This window comes from Eurypyga helias, unplaced genomic scaffold, assembly GCF_000690775.1.
Source record: "Eurypyga helias isolate BGI_N326 unplaced genomic scaffold, ASM69077v1 scaffold16314, whole genome shotgun sequence".
In the NCBI taxonomy this organism is placed as follows: Eukaryota; Metazoa; Chordata; class Aves; order Eurypygiformes; family Eurypygidae; genus Eurypyga; species Eurypyga helias.
The window spans coordinates 29,051-48,428 of NW_010246977.1; the positions used below are offsets into that span (position 1 = coordinate 29,051).

Sequence of the window (19,378 nt, forward strand, 5' to 3'; positions counted from 1 at the left end):
CCAACCCGCCTGAATTTGTGTGGGTGTGTTGGTTGGGGTTTTTGTTTGTTTTTAAATCCTTCAGAGCCTCCCATTTGATGTCTCTGACTTTGTTTTTCCTCTGGGCATCCTTAATGTCTTTTTGATTGGCAGAATATGTTTATCCTGATCTTCTAATAGATTATCTCTTTTTTTTATATAAAGCTCTTCTCCAAAACTTTAAAGCATTTCACCCTTTTATCTGATTCTTTTTAATACTTTCCTCTTATGTGTGTTTGTGTACTCCTTTTTCTCATGTTAAGCATTACTGCCATGTAGGGTTTCCACCAGCCTGAAGCGCTGAAGTTGCAGTGCCTCATTTCTAGTTACAGTGAGCTTCAAAGGACTGAATATCAAAAAATGAAACCACCAATTTAACTAGTTAGGACTTTCCCTAATTATCTGCTGATAAAGGAATTCCACTGCTTCAGCTTGATGGTAGTTTAGTCTTTGCAATCTGCTTCCAGCACTGCACTGAAGTGACTAAAAGGCACTGATGAAGTTTGTTTTTTGATATCATTGCTGGTACATACTCTATTTAGAATCATTTCACAGCGTTCATCTGCAGGCATGGTGGGAGATGGTGAGCAACACCCTTCCCAGTGTGCCAAGATTTAAAAACCACCTGTTTATGATTGATGGTTGTAAATCACTGACAAATCTTTGTTATACAGGCTCTGAATCTCTGTCTGCTCCCAAACTCTCTAGAACGGTACATGAATGAGTATTTTTAACCTTTAGTGTATTTTCATCTGTTTCCCCAAATAAGGGTTTGGAAAGATATATTCCAAGATGCTTAGTCTTTACAATAACTGATGAAGACATTTAACTGACATGACTCTTCAGTAGTTTTGGGTTGTTGGTTGAAAAGTTGTAAAGAAGTTCACGATTAAAAAAAAAAAACCAACAAACTTCTGTGCTTAAAATATCCAGATTGCAAATTCTTTTAAACTCTGACTGTCTCAAATGGCACAATTATTGGTTATGTGTTAAATCATCTTTCCTACGTAGCTGGATGTGTAGGGTGATGCTGGTTTCAGTCAGCAGTTATCAATGCGGTGAGAAAACTGGGAGTGCTTCAGAGTAGATGATGTGGGAAGGAAACATGAATAAATAAAAATGAAAGGCTGTACCTTGCTTTTATGCCACTTTAGTAATTAAGTTGTCTCTGTATTGGGTATTTCTCATGGCAGACACTAGTGGAATCTCAATTTACAGAATAAATGGGAAAGTGTGACTATATATTTATTGCTTTAATGTGTTGTTGCTCCACTAAGTTATTTAAAAACTCTTAAGATTTGTCTCTATATGCTCTTGGCTCTGAGCATATATTATGCACTAAGTAAAAAAAAAAAAAAAAATTCATCCATGTTCTTTCAGGAGCTGGCAAGCTGTGGCTGGAATAAAAAAGAGAAATACAGTTCTGCACCAAATGCTGTTGCTTTCACCAGAAGATTCAATCACGTGAGTTATTTTTTTTTCCGAGTCAATACACATTTACAGAGTCTGGGGAATTAAGTGTTCTGGCACATCACTTTTATTACTTGAAATTATAGCTGATTACTTGAAAACTTAAAAATATCTGCTGTAAGGAGTTTCTTATCTTCAGGATATACAGAAAACAACAGTGATGAAGGAATAGATATGGCTTTGTTTTAATAGGAGTTATTGATGAAACAGAAAAATACTAAGTGGGTGTTTTCCTCATAAATGCTGGAATCATCATTACATACAGGATTTCTGGAGTAGTAATTTGATGTAATTTCTTTCTGTGTTAGGTATCTTTTGCTCCATGTAGGTGTTTTTGTCCCTAGAAATAGGAGCCTTTTGTCAGTATGGCTACCTTTTAAGGTGATTTTGGGCCAACTGAAAATTCTAAACAAACTGTTTCTGTTAGTTATTACAGAACCACTGTTTAAAAGTATCTAACCTGTAAAATGTTTTAAAGCCAGGGGAAGGAAGGTTTGCCTTCCACGACTGGCCAGAACCAGGAGGAGATACCTGTGTTTTAAAAGTAGCTGTTACAGGTCTTAAACATTGCTAAAATGCTAACTCTGTTGTTAAATACTGTACTTACAAGTTTTCTAAACACTATTTTTAGGTAAACGTACAGGAATTCCATCATGCTGACAACACCCCATTAGTTTATTATTGTAAACTTGTCTTAAGTCTCCTTCTTACTGTGGAACACACGAAGAGCAGTAAGCATGAAACCAGAATATATTAGCTTTGAGACTGATGCCATGACAGGTCTCTGGTTCTCTTTGGATGTCACTGTGTAGACAGTCCATATAGTGGTATGTACACCAGTACAGCTGCAAATTTTCTTGTCATCAGGATTGTAATTAAGCCTCACCCCATTTAGGTGCTTTGTCTGCACCCATAGAAGTTGGACGTGCACCTTTCTTAGCTGAGAATATCTTTGCTAATGATTTCTTAAGACCACCTTAATATCCGGAAAATTTTGCTTTCTGTCATCTTTAAGCTGCAGCAAAGACCTATCCATCTGGCAGGATTTGTCCCTGACTTTCACTTCTTTACTGGGTTTTGGACATTGCGTTGGCTGCTGCAGGAGATGCCCTTACTTAGAAACGTGTTATTGCTGCTTTCAGCATCTGAACGCAATACATTGCTGGTCATGGCAGCTGTCCCTGGGATACCCCTAAAACAACACCAGTGGCAAAATCTAGAGTGTGTCTGCTGTGTCACTCAGTTTTGTGGCATCACCAGTGCAGCTGAGATTCTATTCCACTCTTTATCTCCCAAGAAATGGAAAAAGGTCCTTTTAATATGCAGCTGGCAGGTACTTGAAGCCATTGCAGTTCACCATTAAATCACATGGAGCAGGACAAGTAGCTTCTCTTCCTATTTTTCACCTTGTCAGTACCAGCACATGCGGATGTTGCAGTGCTTATGCTGTCCCTTGGACTGTATTTGAAGCCAAAAAATTTGGAGCAGTTTCTAAGTTGTCTTTCCTATTCATTTTTCTTCATTTTTCTGCTCTCCTTAAGGTGTCATTTGAAAAACATGGGTGTAGGAGTTGTAGTAGCCTGTAGGAGAAACTCTGCCTTTCAGGAGAAGAAACCAGCCAGCTATGTAACAGCTGCTGAGGTGCTGGGTTAGGTTGCCTCTGACCAATTTTCTGAGCATGCAGCTTTGGTGGGTGAGGAACATCCCATTTGCAAGCAGCTCTTCCAAGAAGTTTACATCATCCTTTATTGTGGCACAGAGGAGAGTCACCAGTCTTTGTATAGTAGGACCGGAGAGGGGAGGGAAAGGGAGCAAGTGTTGTTGCAGTTGCAGGTTCCTGGTATTCATTAGTACCTCAGCTTTTACTTACTGAGACAGTATTTTGGATAACTTTGTGGTGGGGGCCTGCGGAGGGCTTATTTGTTCCAGTAGTCATGTTACACTTAGATTCACCATCCTTTCAGGAGCAGGGAAACCCAAGAATTCCTGCGGACTAGACAGTGGCAGCTGGGAATAAGCAGGCACGGTGCAGTAAGTGGTTTTCATCTTCCTTGCCTGGTTTGCCAGTTCCACACTAGGCGCTTGCTCAGCAGTGTCGTACCTGTCGGGACCAGCCCCACTTCCCTTGGGTTTCTAATGCTTAGACCTGAAATACGTAATCAGAAAAATCATTGTGACTTCTGGCTTTATTGGGCAATGAACACTTTCATTAACCATCAAACTTCTCTGCTTAAATTATGTATCATGCATCTGTCTTTGTCCTTCCCTCCAACCTGCCAAACGAAAACTCTGAACAGCTCTCACTTTGTAAGTAAAGAGAATATTAAATCACTAACAGCTGCTTTGCAGCAAATTGATCTGCTGATAGCGTTCTGGAAACAGTAGTGATGATGTGCAGCCGACTGCAGCCCGCTGAGAATGAAATAGTGTATTTCCAGCATTAGTTATGTGGTAATTATATGTGGTGCCTGCAAAAACAGATTGAGTTCAGGGAAGAGAAATCAATTGAATCATTCCATGCCAGCCGCCTTCTGTTCTTGAAGAATACATTGCTACGTGGTACTCTACAGAACTTCCTAGTTTATGTAAAGGTAACAGTCACTTTCCTGATTATAAGTTTATCTGTATTAAAAAGCTCTTTCTTGAGGCATTTACTTAAATGGGAGTGGAAGTATGCTGCCACAGAGCTTAGTATGAGAGACACTTCTCAGCTAGGTGCAATACACTGGAACAATTTTAAAGTAAAAGATCCCACTCTGAAAAGGCAAATGTTATGTTTTACTAACCCTGTGAAACCCTGTGTTTTTTGTTTTTAAAATCGAATATAAACATTATGCAGGAGAAGTTTACACTGGATATTTTACTGTTGGTGAGTTGCAGTGAAGTGTGGCAGTGAAATTTTACTAGGGTTAGCAGAAATTAAAAAATGGGGTGTGGAAGAGGTTAGTGTGCTTCCGTTGGAATCCAGCCAAAAACAAGACTGGGATTCTGCCTTAGCTGTAATGGTGCAATGTAACTGCTGTCTGGTTTACATTACGTGCTTTTTGGGTAACATCTCAGAATGGTTTTAACAGATATTTAGAAGAATGATCCAGAAAGTCCATTAAAGAGAGAGTCTTACATTTGCTTATCTGCTAATTAGCACAGAAAGCACAATTAGCTTTGGAACCAATGACTATGAACTCAAAAGCACAAGTGTAGCAAAACGAGTGTTTCAGACAAGGCAAACATGGGATCATTTGAAAAGCTGAAGTTGTAGGTCAAGAAACGAGATGCTCAAAGGTTAAGCACATTTTTCTAGGTTGCCCTTAATAGGGAAGAATATGAATACACAAATAAATGTCAAGGGTTAAATGCTCTCGAGTTGGAATGGAAGGCAGGGATGCCCATCAGCTGTGGATCGTCTGACTGATATTGGTGGGGCGGTGTGAGGAAATAATAACATTGAAATGCAGTGAGAGAGGACTTGAAGCAAAATAACCACAAAATACCTGGAACAAATATATATGATTTGTGTGAAGAACGAACCTGGACAAAATAAAAATGGACTATTGAAAGAAAAGGGTTGATTTAGATTGCGTATTTTACAATATTTGGAATACATCAGATCATGGTGCTGCGTAAAGATATCAGAGAATAGACAAGACCAGCCAAAACCCAGTGTCAGTGCCAGTAAAAGCACGTTAGAGGATTGGAAATGGTTACGTGTGTTTAATGCTTTATCTTCTGCTTACTCTGTTACTGAAGGGACTGGACAGCTCTAAGCTTCCAAGAACATTTTCCACTTTAATTTGGGTTGTTTTTCCTGTAAGAGCTTGCAAGGGTTGAGACTGGGTCTGGCTGGGACTGGGACAGAAGCCAGGCTTCCTTGAGTAAGGGGGTACTTGTGGCATGGTGCTTATGTAACTGTGCTAGTCATGAACTTTCCTAGGAGTCTGGGCCAACAGTAAACTGTTTGCTTCTTCATCCTTACAAAAGTGATGGAGCTTTGCTCTGTATTTGGAGCAAGTGTTTCATGGTCCGGCCTACCACAAGGAGTTTTCTGTTTCATTGATGCTCTGCTCACTTGAGACCCAAGAGATTTGGGATCTTAAGACACAGTAACACATGGCATTGTCTTTACCTGTTTCTTTATGATGGGAAAATCTGTGTTAAAAATTTAAGTTCCCTTGATCTTTTCCCTGAAGGGAAAGCATGTCCTTCAAAACTCGTTCAGTAGTCAAGGGAAAAGTTGGTTTTCTCAAGCTGTGTAGCTACAGCAAAACATCAAACTGCGGTTTAACTTCTTTGACAATATTCTTCAGTTCTATCAAAAGCTTTAGTATTTATGCATTGAGTACCTCCGTGTTTTCTAGCAATGCAGTTTGCACAGACCACTATTTGTATTTGTCAGGGTAACACAGTTTATCTAGAGTTACTTTTTCCTTTTATTTTTAAGCAAACTGTGCTCTATGGCTAATGCTTTCCTGGCTAATCCAACCTTAGACAAACAGACGAAAGGAAAGCAGTTGTTATGCAAGTTGTTTGTGGGTTTTTTAGTGGCTTTTTGTAATTCTCCCGTTTTCCGGTTCCAAAGATCTGTTGTTTTTGACATCCCAGTTCTCATCAGATGCCTGTAGCCTCACTGAAAGCGTAGTTACTTTGGAAGTGTGGATCTTCTTGTGCATTTCTGTGTAGAGAACTGAGAGACTGTACAAAGTGAAGTAGGATGAACAGGGTATTTAAATTTTTTTAATGGCAATTTTGAGCAGGAACCTGAATACATACAGTGTCTGTTTACGAGAAGTAGTTTAGCATCGCTCTTAAAAATTAAATCAGCATGACAGCTAGAAAGATCTTAACATAAGAGACCACACATGTCTTTGTATGCTGGTTTTGGTAGTTTGGTAAATAGCAGTCACGTGTATTTTGCGAATCATGTGGGATTTTTCCCTAACTTGTAGTTAATTCATGAATGAAAGCTGCAGCATTTGTTACCATTTGCTAATTCTTTGCTGCTGTTACTACAGTTATGGAGGTGTTTAGTTTTTATCATTCTTCTTTTTGCTAAAGGGTATGAACACAGAGGGCATGGGGGGAGCAGAGGAGAGAAAAGAGATTATTTAGATGTGCTAACAAAAGACTTTCAAAGTATAGCTTTTTTAGGCTTTCATTGTCTACAGAATGTAGCGAGCATCCTTTGTACCATACCGAATAGAACAGTGATCCTTATGCAACAGTGAAGTTAGTCCTATGAAACTTAAGTGATGTGCTGGCAGCAGAAGGGTTCTCTTCGTTCGCAAAACAGATCCCAGTGTCTTAGTACGCAGCTAACTGACGCGACAGATTTGACAGAGACATGTTCTAGCCACCCACACACTGAGAAAAGCAGGCACAGTACGCGCACCCTCCAACAAACCACTGGGGTGCGAGGCTACCGGCTGTGAGATAGGGAAGGTGAGGAGCGTAACAAGAATAAAGATTTGATTCTAAGTATAAGTTGGATTTATTAATTTCATTTAAGCAACTGCTTGACCAGGTAATGGTAGAAGGTATCTTGGGTAAGAAGGGGCAGACTGACAGAGGAAAACACTTGGAAGAGAGGGTTATTTTTATAAGTATCTGGGTTGTATTGGTTGGGGTTTTACAGTATAAGCATTTACATCTTCTAGTATGTGTTCAGCTTTAGATGGAAGTTGAATGCTGTGAGACTTTGAATGTATTACTCCTGAAATGAAAATATTAAAAATGAAGCATTGAAGCTCTGTATTTTAAAAAGGTAAATTTTGTTCTTTCCAGGTAAGCTTCTGGGTTGTTAGAGAGATTCTGCACGCGCAAACTTTAAAAATAAGAGCTGAGGTTTTGAGCCACTATATTAAAACTGCGAAGGTAAGAATTTGGACTGGGGAGGGTTCGTTGTGGGATTCGCCATGATGACAGTTCTTATACTTAAGATGGTCAGTTCAGAAATACGTATGGGTAAATATTTATCTGGTACCTGATTTAGCTGTGGTTGTATCCTGTGTCTGGACAGGAATAGCTTTTTGGCATCTGCATGTAACAAAGTTGTCAGAAACAGTGACAGCCTAAAGTCATGAAATGGAAGCCTTTGCTTAAAAAAACCCCAAAAGGTTAACTAAGGAAATGCAAAGATGCCTTATTTCAAATATTGTTTATTAGATAAAATAATTTACTAGATGTATTTTCTAATATTGGTTAAACCAAAACGCTGTCTGTAGAGTCAGTTTAAACAACATCAGTCAGAACAGAAATTGTTTCTTTGCTTTTGCTATTGGAAGGAAAGGATCTGTTGTCTCTTAGTCCACTTGTGGCATGAATAATATCAATTTAATAAATTTGAGTTCAAAACTACACCTGAACTCAGAAAACGTTTTAGAGCTTTCATCCTGTGCTGTCTCCCTGAAAGCCTTTAGGACTGACATTCCGAAGAAAAGGGTCAGCAGATCTTAATGTGTAGGTGGACTAGTGTCCTGGCCCTTCAGAGTGGAACCTCTTCACTGTAGTGTGAAGAGAGAGACTTCTTCTTCTTTCTTTTCCCCCCAAGTTATTGGTGTCAGACAGTGACTGACTGTTACTGCAGGTAACTTCTGTGGCCACCTCAGGGTACCTGCAAAAAAAAAAGTAACACTTCTCTTAAGTACTGTGGTATTCACTTTGCAAATGCAGGCGCATTTTTAATGAAGTAATATTTTACTTCTGCGGGTTTTGACTACATATTTTGGGCAAAGCAAGCTAATTTTGTCAGATTCCATCAGGCTTTGCTCAATGATGCTGTGGTCATATACTGTTCAGGATCTTTCTTACACATACTTTATCTGGTGAGTTAATCTATCATCATATCACATATATGTAAAAACAGTTCATAGTATTTTTTTCTTTCAAATACAAACACAGAAAAATTTGCCTCATGATCCATGCCCCCCCATAGAAGGGGATGGTTCACCTCTGTGCTGGTGGTGCAGAACCCATCTTGGAAGCCAAGTGGGGTCAGGTTTGGCTGGTACCTGGGTGGGTCTTGCCAGTGCCGGGTGTTGTAGGCTGTTGTGTTGGGTGCAGCACCCCAGACGTGCCTGCTCTCATTAGTGGATTGCTGAAATGCTGCTGCTTTGGAGATGGTTATATGCTCTAACAGCAAAGCAGCTTGGTGCCGGAGGACATGCTGATTCAGAGAATTTCTAGTATCTCGTACTATACAACTTGATGCATTAACTCATTGGACTTTATAGTTGCATTCCCCTGAAGTTCCCAGATTATCCCGATTGGTTAGGACTTCTGTTTCAGTGCTGGCAGTAGCTGGGAACGCTTCCTCAGTAGGTGTGGAAAGGCTGGTAGATGTGCTGGGCAACCTGAAACTGCTACTGGCCTGTCCGTCAATAAGCATCAAAGGTGGCATTTCTGAGCAACACCCCTGATGGCTTGGTTCTGTAACAGGCTGTTAGTTTTCTGCCACTGTGTTCAGTGGAGAGACAAATCATTCGCTTTGCTCCAAAACTATTAGCCAGGAAACCATCCTTGCAGTATTGCTTTTGGCCTTCCAAATATAAGGTCTCCTCTGATATTTGGCATTTGTACAGAATCAAGTTAGTAAATCAATTCAGCTTTTTTGTCCTGTAATCTCATGAAAGGCCTCTTACTCAGGAAAACTTGGGTAAGCTGGGTTTCAAGGAGGAAGGAAGACTTTTCACCATTTCTTGAATAGCAAGAGTTCCTTATATTGTATCGTGTTTCTGCCTGGAACACTAATCTACCTGGGTGAATTTTCCAAACAGATTGCACAGGATTTGCAATATTGTGATTAAATATCCATTTCTCTGCGTCAAAGTCTCTTTGGTAGGGGCAAAACCTCAGTTTGTGTGTGCTCCACCAAAAATCCCTGAATGGAGTTCAGGTCTCTGGATGCTCGGAGCTATTAGAATATTTGATGTTGCAGAAGAGCTTAAGGAACAGCTTTTTCTTCAGGACGGTTTTTAAGCTTTTGCAAGAGCAATACCAGTAGTTAATTGGCCAAGGCAGATTGGTGGTTTTGGGGAGGGAGGGGAAGGAAATACTAAATATGTAATAGAATGCACACTCAGATGCAGTGTCTTCTAGTGAATTTTAAAGAACATTTTTACCCTCGTGTTTTCCGTCTTTCAATTTTGATTTCTTTGTTCCTTTCTACTAGTTAGCTTTAGTTGCATTTCAGTGAAAGTAGTGCTCCAGGTACACAGCTTTTTGTAATTTACCTGCTGGATTTCATCCTGTAGCAGTGGTTTTGGGTGCGCTGATGCAGCCTCGGTAGCTACATAAACCTGCAGTGCCAAGTGCATTTACAGTATGAAATACTGCCACGATGACATCATTCACAACAGTGTTGTCCTTTTTGGCATGGGAAGTTTGAAATCATGGTGAACACTATGAATGGAATTTGTTGGGTTTGAATGTCAAAAACTTCTGGCATTTCTCATATATGTCCCGAGACGTATGCATATATAGATTTATTATTTTGAGCGGTGCTCTCTGGTCTCTGAAATAGCCAGTATAGTCTAATCCAAAACTGCATAGATGCAGCAAGGAAAAATTAGGAGGTGCCATAAAAGTGGTGTGGAGACACATCAGTTCACTGCAACTGAACTCTTCAGTCTAGAACACGCAAGACTTCCTCATTTTTAGATTATTTAATCTGCGTTCATTATTGACAGCACTTGACCTGTTGTTTATTGTTATTGTATATGTTTTTGGTTTCAGAAACTGTATGAGCTGAATAATCTGCATGCTCTTATGGCAGTTGTGTCCGGCCTACAGAGCGCTCCAATCTTCAGGCTGACTAAAACGTGGGCGGTGAGTGAGCAGCAGGACAATGGAAGGGCTTAAATTTTTTCTTAAGGAAACACAATGTTTTGTAGGTTGTTCTCAAGGAGCAATAATTATTACAAATACTTTCTAATCTTCTTGTAGTGTGTACTTAATATTTCTGGTGTCTCTTCAGTCTATGGTTTCCTGTTGAATTTCTTTTCCATTCTGGCATGAAATGTTTCCCTTTGAAAAATAGTTCCCTGCAGATTCTCCTAAATGCAGGCTTTTAATTTGGCCAGAAGCTCTTTTGTGTGTAGTCGCTGGAAAATTGTGAATGCCAAAGCGGTTCATACTTTAATCGTTCAGGGGTTTATACTGCTGGAATTTTTTTTTTACTATGGAGAGCAGATGTCCAGAAACTCCTGATTCAGTTTCCATAGAGATTTGAAGTTTTTTCTGACTGATAACCAAATCTAGCTGTTGTCCTCAGTTTTCAGAATTATTTTCATAGTTACAACAACTGCATTACATGAGATATCTATAGGTCTGCTTTTGTACAGTTACAGAACAATGGTGTTCCTCGGAAACATTTTTATTTAACTGATTTTTTTTTTTACTGGAATTTATTATTTTTGTGTAGTTGCATCCTTGATAAGAACATTAGGAATGGCATTGGCCTGTTGATACCTCAGAGCTGAGAAGTCGCTGTGCTTGATTTATCCATATATTGTGTAGTTATACAGCTGTATCAACAGACGAACTGTCACATTCTCTAGTGCGTTGGAAATTATCAGGTGACTGCAGTACTCCTGTGTGAGGGATTCATACAAAGGGGTCTTTTTAAAGACCCATAAAACTTTCACTGAAGATATGTCAGCACATCCTTGCATGTTACAAAGGGGTTTTTTGTCTGATAACTGAATGGTAATGCTGTTCAGTTGATAAAAGCTATCAAAATCAAGTATCTCATCAGGAGTGAATTATATCCATCTAGAACACTGGGCACATTTGCCAAATGGGCCCAATTAAGTAAGAAATTGTTTCAAAATACCAAAAATCTCTCTAGGGAAATCTTAATGTAGTTAATGCTTCAAAATGGCCTCAGTGAGAGCTCATGTTTTTCTGTTTCTGTCATGTCGATGAATTGATGCCTCAACAGTTTTAAATAACTGTGATTTAAGTTGACTTTTTCTAATTTAGTTTGTGTTCATTACGTGAAGCAACTGTCAACTGTAACCATCTATTAATGTCACCATATCTGTTACTGCCATAGTTACGCCATTCAGAACTGGGAGTCCCCACTTTTTTTACCTGCTTGGGCAATCAGAAGTCGTAGTTTGCACTTAGAAGGATTATGTGTGTGCTGTTGGCATATATATCAGTTTTTGATGTTTGCCCCTCTTCCAACCACTGAAATGCCAGGTTAAGTCTCCCACGTTTCTGCAGGTGTTTGATTTCTCACACAATCCCAAGCGAGTCTATGCTCTTCATCTAATATAAGCCTTTGCAAATTGAAGTTTCAGGGTAGCTCCCAGCAGTGTGCCAAGTGATTTACAAACTCTTGGAAGTTTGGTTTGTAAATTCTTGTAGTAATTCTAAGCCTTTGGCTTTCTTTATGTTAAAAGCAAGAAGAGACATGTGAAAAGGCACGCCAAACCGTTGCTTGAGTCACCAAGTCCTTGGAGTAAGTTATAGGAAGGTTTTCTTAATTTCTGAGATAGACGGTAGCAGCCTGCAATCAACCTGACCTGTGAAGTCAGGAAAAGAGCTGCAAGTATATTCAATCCCTAAAAAAAAGTTGTCTTCTATGGCTGGCATCTAGAGCTGAAAGGAGCCATTAAATATTTGCTTGGTAGTCTAATGTTCCTAAAAAGATGGAATTCATGTCTTCTGACGGTATGTCTGAGTACGTCTGAAATTTGTCTCACTTGTTGCCCCACACCCTCTGAACTCTGGGGAATAATAAACGTTTCTAATGTGTGATTTTCCCCATGCAAAACTGGAAGAATTATGAACCTTTCCAAGAAAATACTTAGAATACAATAGGATATTCTGCTTCTCCCCATTCGATGGAAAGGGAAGTCTAGATGACCAGCCAAGCCTTGGGCAATGTAAGCAAAAGATCATTAGACATCTGCAGTTAGGTGAGGGAATCCTGCCGTGCTCTCCAGCACCTGGAAACCTCATCTCCTTTCCTGCATTTTAAAAAGGTGGTCTTGGGTGCTGGCACACTATGATCAGAAAGCCAAGAGCAGTCTGGAAGTCTGAATCCTTCCCTGCTACGGTAAACTATCATCCTCAGCTTCTGTTGTCTCTGCATATGTACATCTCTACTGTTCTCTGCATCCTTTGAGCTTAAGAGACAGAGGAATGAAAATTGTTTAGAAAAAGAAGCTTCTCCAAAACGGAATAAAAACAGCTGGGTCCTTACTTACTGTGAAGTGTTGATCCCGAACGGAGGACAGGTGCCCACCAAAGCTGCTCCATTGCTGCCCTCCACAGTTGGTCAGGGGAGAGAAGATACAAGGGAAGATTTGTGGGTTGAGATAAGGACAGGGAGGGATCACTCGCTGGTTAAGATCATGGGCAAAACAGACTTGACTTGGAGAAATTAGTTTATTACTGATCAGATCAGAGTAGGGTAATGAGGAATAAAAGTGAAATCCTAGAACACCCCCCACCCCCTCTTTCCTCCCGGGCTCAGCTTTGCTCCCCATTTCTCTGTCTTCTCCTCAGCTTGTTCAGAGATTATTCTAAGAGCCAGAGGTGATTTATCAGGCTTGAACAAGATTGTGCAAGTCTGCATGTTTTGCAGAAAATACAATTCACTTCTTTCAGGTCTGAATTTAAGCTTTACTCAATTGTTAGTCTTGTCTTACCATCCACTGTGCAAAACTACAAAAGCCTTCCAGACACCGAATGGCGGCAGATAATTTTAGGATATTATTGAAGGCAAGAAAAGAAAAATGGGTGAAATCCTTACTCTTTTCCATATCTTCAAGGCCCTGTGTATACCTGCAGTCGTCGTTTTTAAAATTGTCGTTTAGTTTAAGAGATTTATCAGGTGATTAATGGTGTTGTTTTGCTCTTTGGAGAATTATTTGTTGAGATGGCTCTCCAATCAAGATTAAGAACATACTTTAGTATTTGGGCTTTTGGAAGCTGGATTGTTACACTGAAAATTTCATATCTGACAAAGAAATGTTAACTTACGGATAATCAGAGTGGTTAAATTATTGGTTTGAAATATTGTAGACATGGACAGCGTGTGTCACTGTGGTGTGTGTGAGGTTGATTAGTCTTTTGATAACTTGTATTGGTTCAGAAAGATCCTTCAGGACACCAAAGTTTTACCTGGATAACTTTTTAAAATGATAGTTTAAATAAACAGCTGAAATAGCTACTTTTCTTTGTAAATGCTCCAAATATTAATACTGAAGGAGTAAATGCTATAATTTTGAAGCAGTTGTAGTTAAAAGACAAATCAATGATAATGATGAGAGGGTGGAGGTGGGAATCAGTGCTTATAAGAGTAAAAGAGAAATAGTAGTTATCAAACTTAAACTTACCTGGTTTTGCTTTTTTTTGTTTTTGGTTTTTTTTTTTTTCCCCTAGTTATTGAGTCGAAAGGATAAAGCCACCTTTGAAAAGCTGGAGTATGTTATGAGTAAAGAAGATAATTACAAAAGGCTTAGAGACTATATCAGCAGCTTGAAGATGACTCCTTGTATTCCCTATTTAGGTAAGCTGAAGTAGTTCCGGTGGGAAGCGCTAATGAGAAACATACACAGACTAAACACCATCTTTTAAGCATCTGTGAGACTATTTCAGTACTTGTGTAAAGAATCTATAACCACTAGCTGGTTCCTGATACTCTGTATATGGCAAGAAATAACTTCACTAGCTTGAGAAAGAAAATACCAGTTAAACCTCACAAACACCTCAGTTTTTACATACAGGGTCAGTTTTCTAGGGAATTGTTTTCCCATATGTTGCATAGATACATGGATTGACTTCTGGAGAAGTACTTAAACTGTTACGCCTGCTAGTGCTCTTAGAGCTAAATACTTCACTGTTACAGTAATGGTGGCTTTTAATTTATGAGAGGGCATAAATCATCAACCTCTGCGATTAAAAAAAATTGTAAAATCTGGAGATATTGCTGCATTTTGTTATAGTAAGGTGACAAGATGAACTGGGTTGTTGCGACTGACTCAGCTTTATGGGATAATTATGAGTAAATGATATTCCTGTGTATCTGAAAACTAGATCCATGTGTCTAATACATATTGGTTTTCTTGCCAAGCTGCTCTATTGCTACTTGATATCTCAGTTTAGTTTGTTTGAAGAGATCAGTGTGCTTTTTAGAAATGTAGCTGTTCTCTGATATCATAAGCTGTTAGTAGTCGCATAAATTAAGCAAGTTTTTACCCAATTTTTTCCTTTTCCAGAAAAAGTAGTTGATATTTGCAGCTATGGGTTGCTTTTACACCTAAAATCAGGATGACTTCCTGTGGTCACTAAGGTTCATTAAGCTGTGATATCTTAGTTCCTGAAGTTTGATACTTCCTTTATTCAGCTGGGCTAGTAATTTTTTCAAGATTAATTACTTGACAGCCATAATCATGCTGTGATCTCTGTGTCTGTCACAATATTTTGGTTGCCTCCTAGCTTGGGATGAGTGACAATAGCACCAGTGATGTTAGAAACTAGAATGATGTCTCTAAAATGCATATATTTGGGTTATGTGAAATTGGTTTATATGCTTTATACGTAAATAGAAAAAAATGCTCTGGAGAAACAATTTTAATGACAGGTAATCCTATAGGGTTCCTCATTCTGTCTTGAATGTTTTACTTCCCTGTTACATCCCTCCCCAAAATGTCCATTGGTTCCAACATGATCTTAACAGCTGGTCATTTCCTCTATTTTGAAGTCTCCAGATGTTAGTCATTGTGCGTAGAATGGGAGAATTGGCATGAGCATGTTTTTGTCTCAGGTGCAGGTGTGGAAATAGCTGGTGTCACATACTACTGCGTGCAACCCGGTTTGCTGACATAGCTATTAAAGCTGGGCCTGAATTACAAGGGGCAAAGAAGCTGCCAGGCATAATATAAGGGGCTTAAACGTGTGACTTTGTAGCTTTCCTGCTGTGTGTACACATACACTAGATATATACTGGTTCTGAAATGAAGTTTCTAGCTGTCCAGATGCTTTTTACCTATGTGCCGTGATTTATGGAACATGAAGCCAGGCTCAAATTGTTTTCTTGCTAATTATAGTAGTCCCCAGCCAACCTGCTGTCAGAATTTTTTTTTTTAATCTCATGGTATACGCTAACCTTTGCCATTATGGTTTTCTGATACTTACAGCTGCACAGAAACATCTCTATGCTTCGGTGTATTTGCCTGACACTTTAAAAATGCTGCCTTACTACCTGCGAGTGTGTATTATTAAAAAAGAATGAGGAAGTGTTGGAAAACAGTGTTTTGTTCAGTTAGGGATGTTCTCCTCAATACTTCAGGGACTTCTTGGCTGACTTCTGCATTAGAATAAGCTTTGGGCCAGACTTGATAGCTTGCTGAAGTGCAGTGTATACTTCCTGCTTCGAAAGAAAGAAATGCTCTTTGCTGTGACCCGATTTCGTATGATAAGAATTTTTATTAACGATATGAACAATGTCCTCAAGTCGTCTTTAATTCCCCAAAAGAATAGCAAATGCCCACTGGTGCACTCCCTACAAAATTAATTTTGTAGGGTTTAAATAAGTAGCAAAAAGAATAAAATCATTACAGTCGTGGTAAATCTGGGTCTACCTTTGAAGATTGGCTTTGGAAGCCAGTTTTTCTCATTTGATCAAAGCTTTAATCTCCACTAAGACCTGAGTAGATTTGCAGGAGTATTAATTCAAAAATTTCCTTCCCAAGGCTTTTTTATGAATGTAAAGGGTCACATGGAACAGAAGTAACTTAAGTTGCTTATTATATTTACTGTGTTAAGCTTACCAGCTATAGGTTATAATTCCTGAAAGGATCTTTTCCTGCTGTTATTTCTGTTATAAAGTCATATATGGGAGTAGTGCTGGTCCTGGTTTAAAATATGTAGAAAGTCTGCTTAAGTCTCCTGTTGGAAATTGTGATCGTGGCATGTGCCGGGGAGAGGGATTAATTGTAAGGTCCATTTCCTGTCTTGGAATAAGGTGTGAGGAATTTCAGCTGTGATTTCAAGCATTAATGTTTTGCCCTTCAGAGATGATTAGTTTTACCCTTACACAACCAAGTGAGGAATGTGGGTGTAGATTTCTTTTCATGACCATCTTATTGTAAGATAAAGCTTTTTCTCTGTAGTCGTCGTGATGAAAATGGAGCCACGGAAGTAGATTGTTTCATTACCATGGCTTGCTTACTGTGGGCAAGGTAAAGATGTCCTTCCACATTTAACTAAGTGGGGGGAATATCTATTTTTCAGTTCCTCGCAGTGCTAGGTGCGGTGTGATTCCAGACTTCTAGAAATGCAAGTGAGAACAGCACATGACCAGCGTGGACTCTGACTTACATGTGAGTGCCAAGAGCTGTGCAACACCAGTGAAAACATTCAATGTTAGGCCCTCATTCTGCAATGGAGGGTCTGTCGTTGCTGTTGTGTCACTCTGCCAGCATATGTAGCCAAAACACATGGGAGCTGTAGGCGATGGTGTGTTTTGCCTCGGAATTAAAACCTGTTCTCAGAGGGAGTTGTATCTTGGAATTCTGATTTATTTGAGCTTGCACATTGAAACAGTGGAGAAGATTTTTATTTAACTAAGCATCGCTACCTTGTGAAATATTCTTTTAAACCTGTCTTTCAGGAATTATATCCAGAAATGGGAGAGCTGAAAACAGGTTTATTCATTTGATGAATATTCAGCTACTTCAGTGATAATACTTGCCATAGACTTTGGAAATATGTGTGAAAACCATGCCTCAGGGTTAGTATAGGCTACACTTTTTCAAGGCCTGCTCAGTTAAATTCGGACTGATAGTACAGGAATGGTGAAAGCCATATCCCTCACGGCCAGCCTGCTTCTGCATGTCCAGTGCAATGAGCTTGGAGCGTGCGACAGCCTCTGCTGGAAAACTTTTCTAAAAAAAAGTGAGTGAAACCATTCAACTTCTTAAGTCATTTACCCTGCTTAGAAAATTCAACCCAAAAGCTAAGAACTGATGGAGTTAAAAGCATTTGAAAGTAGTAAATTATAGGATTAACCATTATTATCATATGAAATCGTTATGAACCTGAAAGAGGTGCTATGCTTGCCTTCCTCATCTTAAACTGGCAACTTAATTTTAAGTCTTCCCTTTCTGAGCTCAGCATTTGTACAGTCTGAGCTTTCTGGGTATATTTTCAATAATGTTTAGTTAATGCCATCCTGCAGCTTATAAATTGGGTGAGGCTTGCTTTTGAGATGTCTGTTACGTAAGATTTCGCTTACAGGCTGAGTGCAACCTGATTTGGCTTAGGGGTGTCTTCAGAGCGCACCTTTCACTGACTGCCCTGCATAAACAAATGCTTGTTGTAGCAGGCAAGAGATTCTTGTGGTAAACTCAGATCTCTACCAAGGTGAGGAAATCTGTCACTTGAATGCACTAAAGCTGTCAGAAGTGTTCATTAAAGGAATGTTTGGAAGGGCATTTTCAGCTTTTCGATGTACCTGAACTGCTCTTCTGTCCATCCACCATGAAAAAAAAAAATACTGTGATAGTCTGAATCTGAGGTGTTTGCAATTCTGAAGTGTGATATAGAACGTTCCCTCCATGAGGTGCGTACAATACTTGTAACAAATATTCCCTATATGAAGAACTATTTCTTAATTGTAATCTTAAGCATTCATGTTTGTTAAAATGCTTGGAATTTGGGAATGGAATATGCTGGGACTGATTCCCCATCCACCCATCTGTTCTCCCCACCATCCTCACCCACTCCCTAATTAAATATTGTTGAAACTTGTTGGCTTTGATCTCTGACCAAGATGTAATTGCAACCCTTGCAGCTGTCTAGTATCAGTGAGGCCTTACCTCCAGAGGACATGTTTTGAAAGCAGAATGACATTGTCTGTCCCCCGAACTGCAGATGAGGTTTTGCACAGCAATTAGTATCGACTAATAATATTAGAATATTCTTTTAGTTATTAGGGTTTCTGATGTTAGAGGCAAAAATTCCTTAAAGTCCTGAAGGCACGTATGAGGTGCCAAACAAATACATTGGTTACACTTCAGAACAGCGTATTTAGTTTTTGTGTAATACCAAATTAAGGTAGCAAACCTGTGAGGCTAAGTACAGTCATTAAATAATTTTATATACTATGAAGAAAGCTTCAGTTTTCGAGTCTGGTACCCAAAGTGAACGTTTTGTTGTTTCTAATTTTGGAAAGATGTTGTGTTGATGCAGTGTGTTTTATGGAACTTGTTACAGGTTGCAGAAGTACTTTCTAATTAATTTCTTAAATGACATATTAATTCCAGTTGAAGTCAGATATCCAGAAGGTAAAAAATTTAATAGAGACAATATCAGAGTTGTATACATGTAGAGGAAGGGAAATGTGAATGTCATAAGAGCAGTCCAAGTTTGGGGTGGCAGGAAGAATAAACTCAGTAAACCTAAGATAGAAATCAGCTCTGTGTCAGCAGAAAGCTGTGTTGGAGGCCAGGTTAAAATACTCGGAGACATGGTCCTTCTTGCAATCAGCACGTATGAACGCTTGTTCAGACCTCATCGCTCCTAACTGGAGCAGGGATGGGGTCTCCAAGTGTCAAGTCATGATTTTAATATCCAGAGTTTTGTCATTTAAATTCCAAGTATCAAAGAAATATTTTTGTGTAATTAGGATGTTTGAACACAGAGGTAGAAAGTTTAAAAAAAAAAAAAAGGTACTGAGCAATTTGCTTGTCTTGAGTTGATCAGTCATTTCCCACAATTTTGTCTTACATGAACACTTGGCCTAAGTGTTTTACAGAAGGCAGGGTATGTGGGTCTGAAGTAAGTCTCTACACCACTACAGCCTTATGTTCAAGTTTAATTCACCGCTTCATTTTGAAATAACTCCTTGTTGCAAAAACTTCTCTCTGCTGGCAAAGCT

General features: G+C 39.2%; 1 protein-coding gene across 2 annotated transcripts in view; it reads left to right on the forward strand.

Annotated features, from left to right (window-relative positions):
• Positions 1–19,378, forward strand: part of RALGPS2 (Ral GEF with PH domain and SH3 binding motif 2) — an 80,913-nt gene that overhangs the window by 10,789 nt on the left and 50,746 nt on the right. For both annotated transcript variants that reach the window (XM_010150598.1, XM_010150599.1), the window contains exons 4-7: positions 1,399–1,482; positions 7,267–7,356; positions 10,216–10,308; positions 13,879–14,005. In XM_010150598.1, the coding sequence (XP_010148900.1) occupies positions 1,399–1,482; positions 7,267–7,356; positions 10,216–10,308; positions 13,879–14,005 (394 nt within the window). The remainder of the gene's footprint in view (positions 1–1,398; positions 1,483–7,266; positions 7,357–10,215; positions 10,309–13,878; positions 14,006–19,378) is intronic.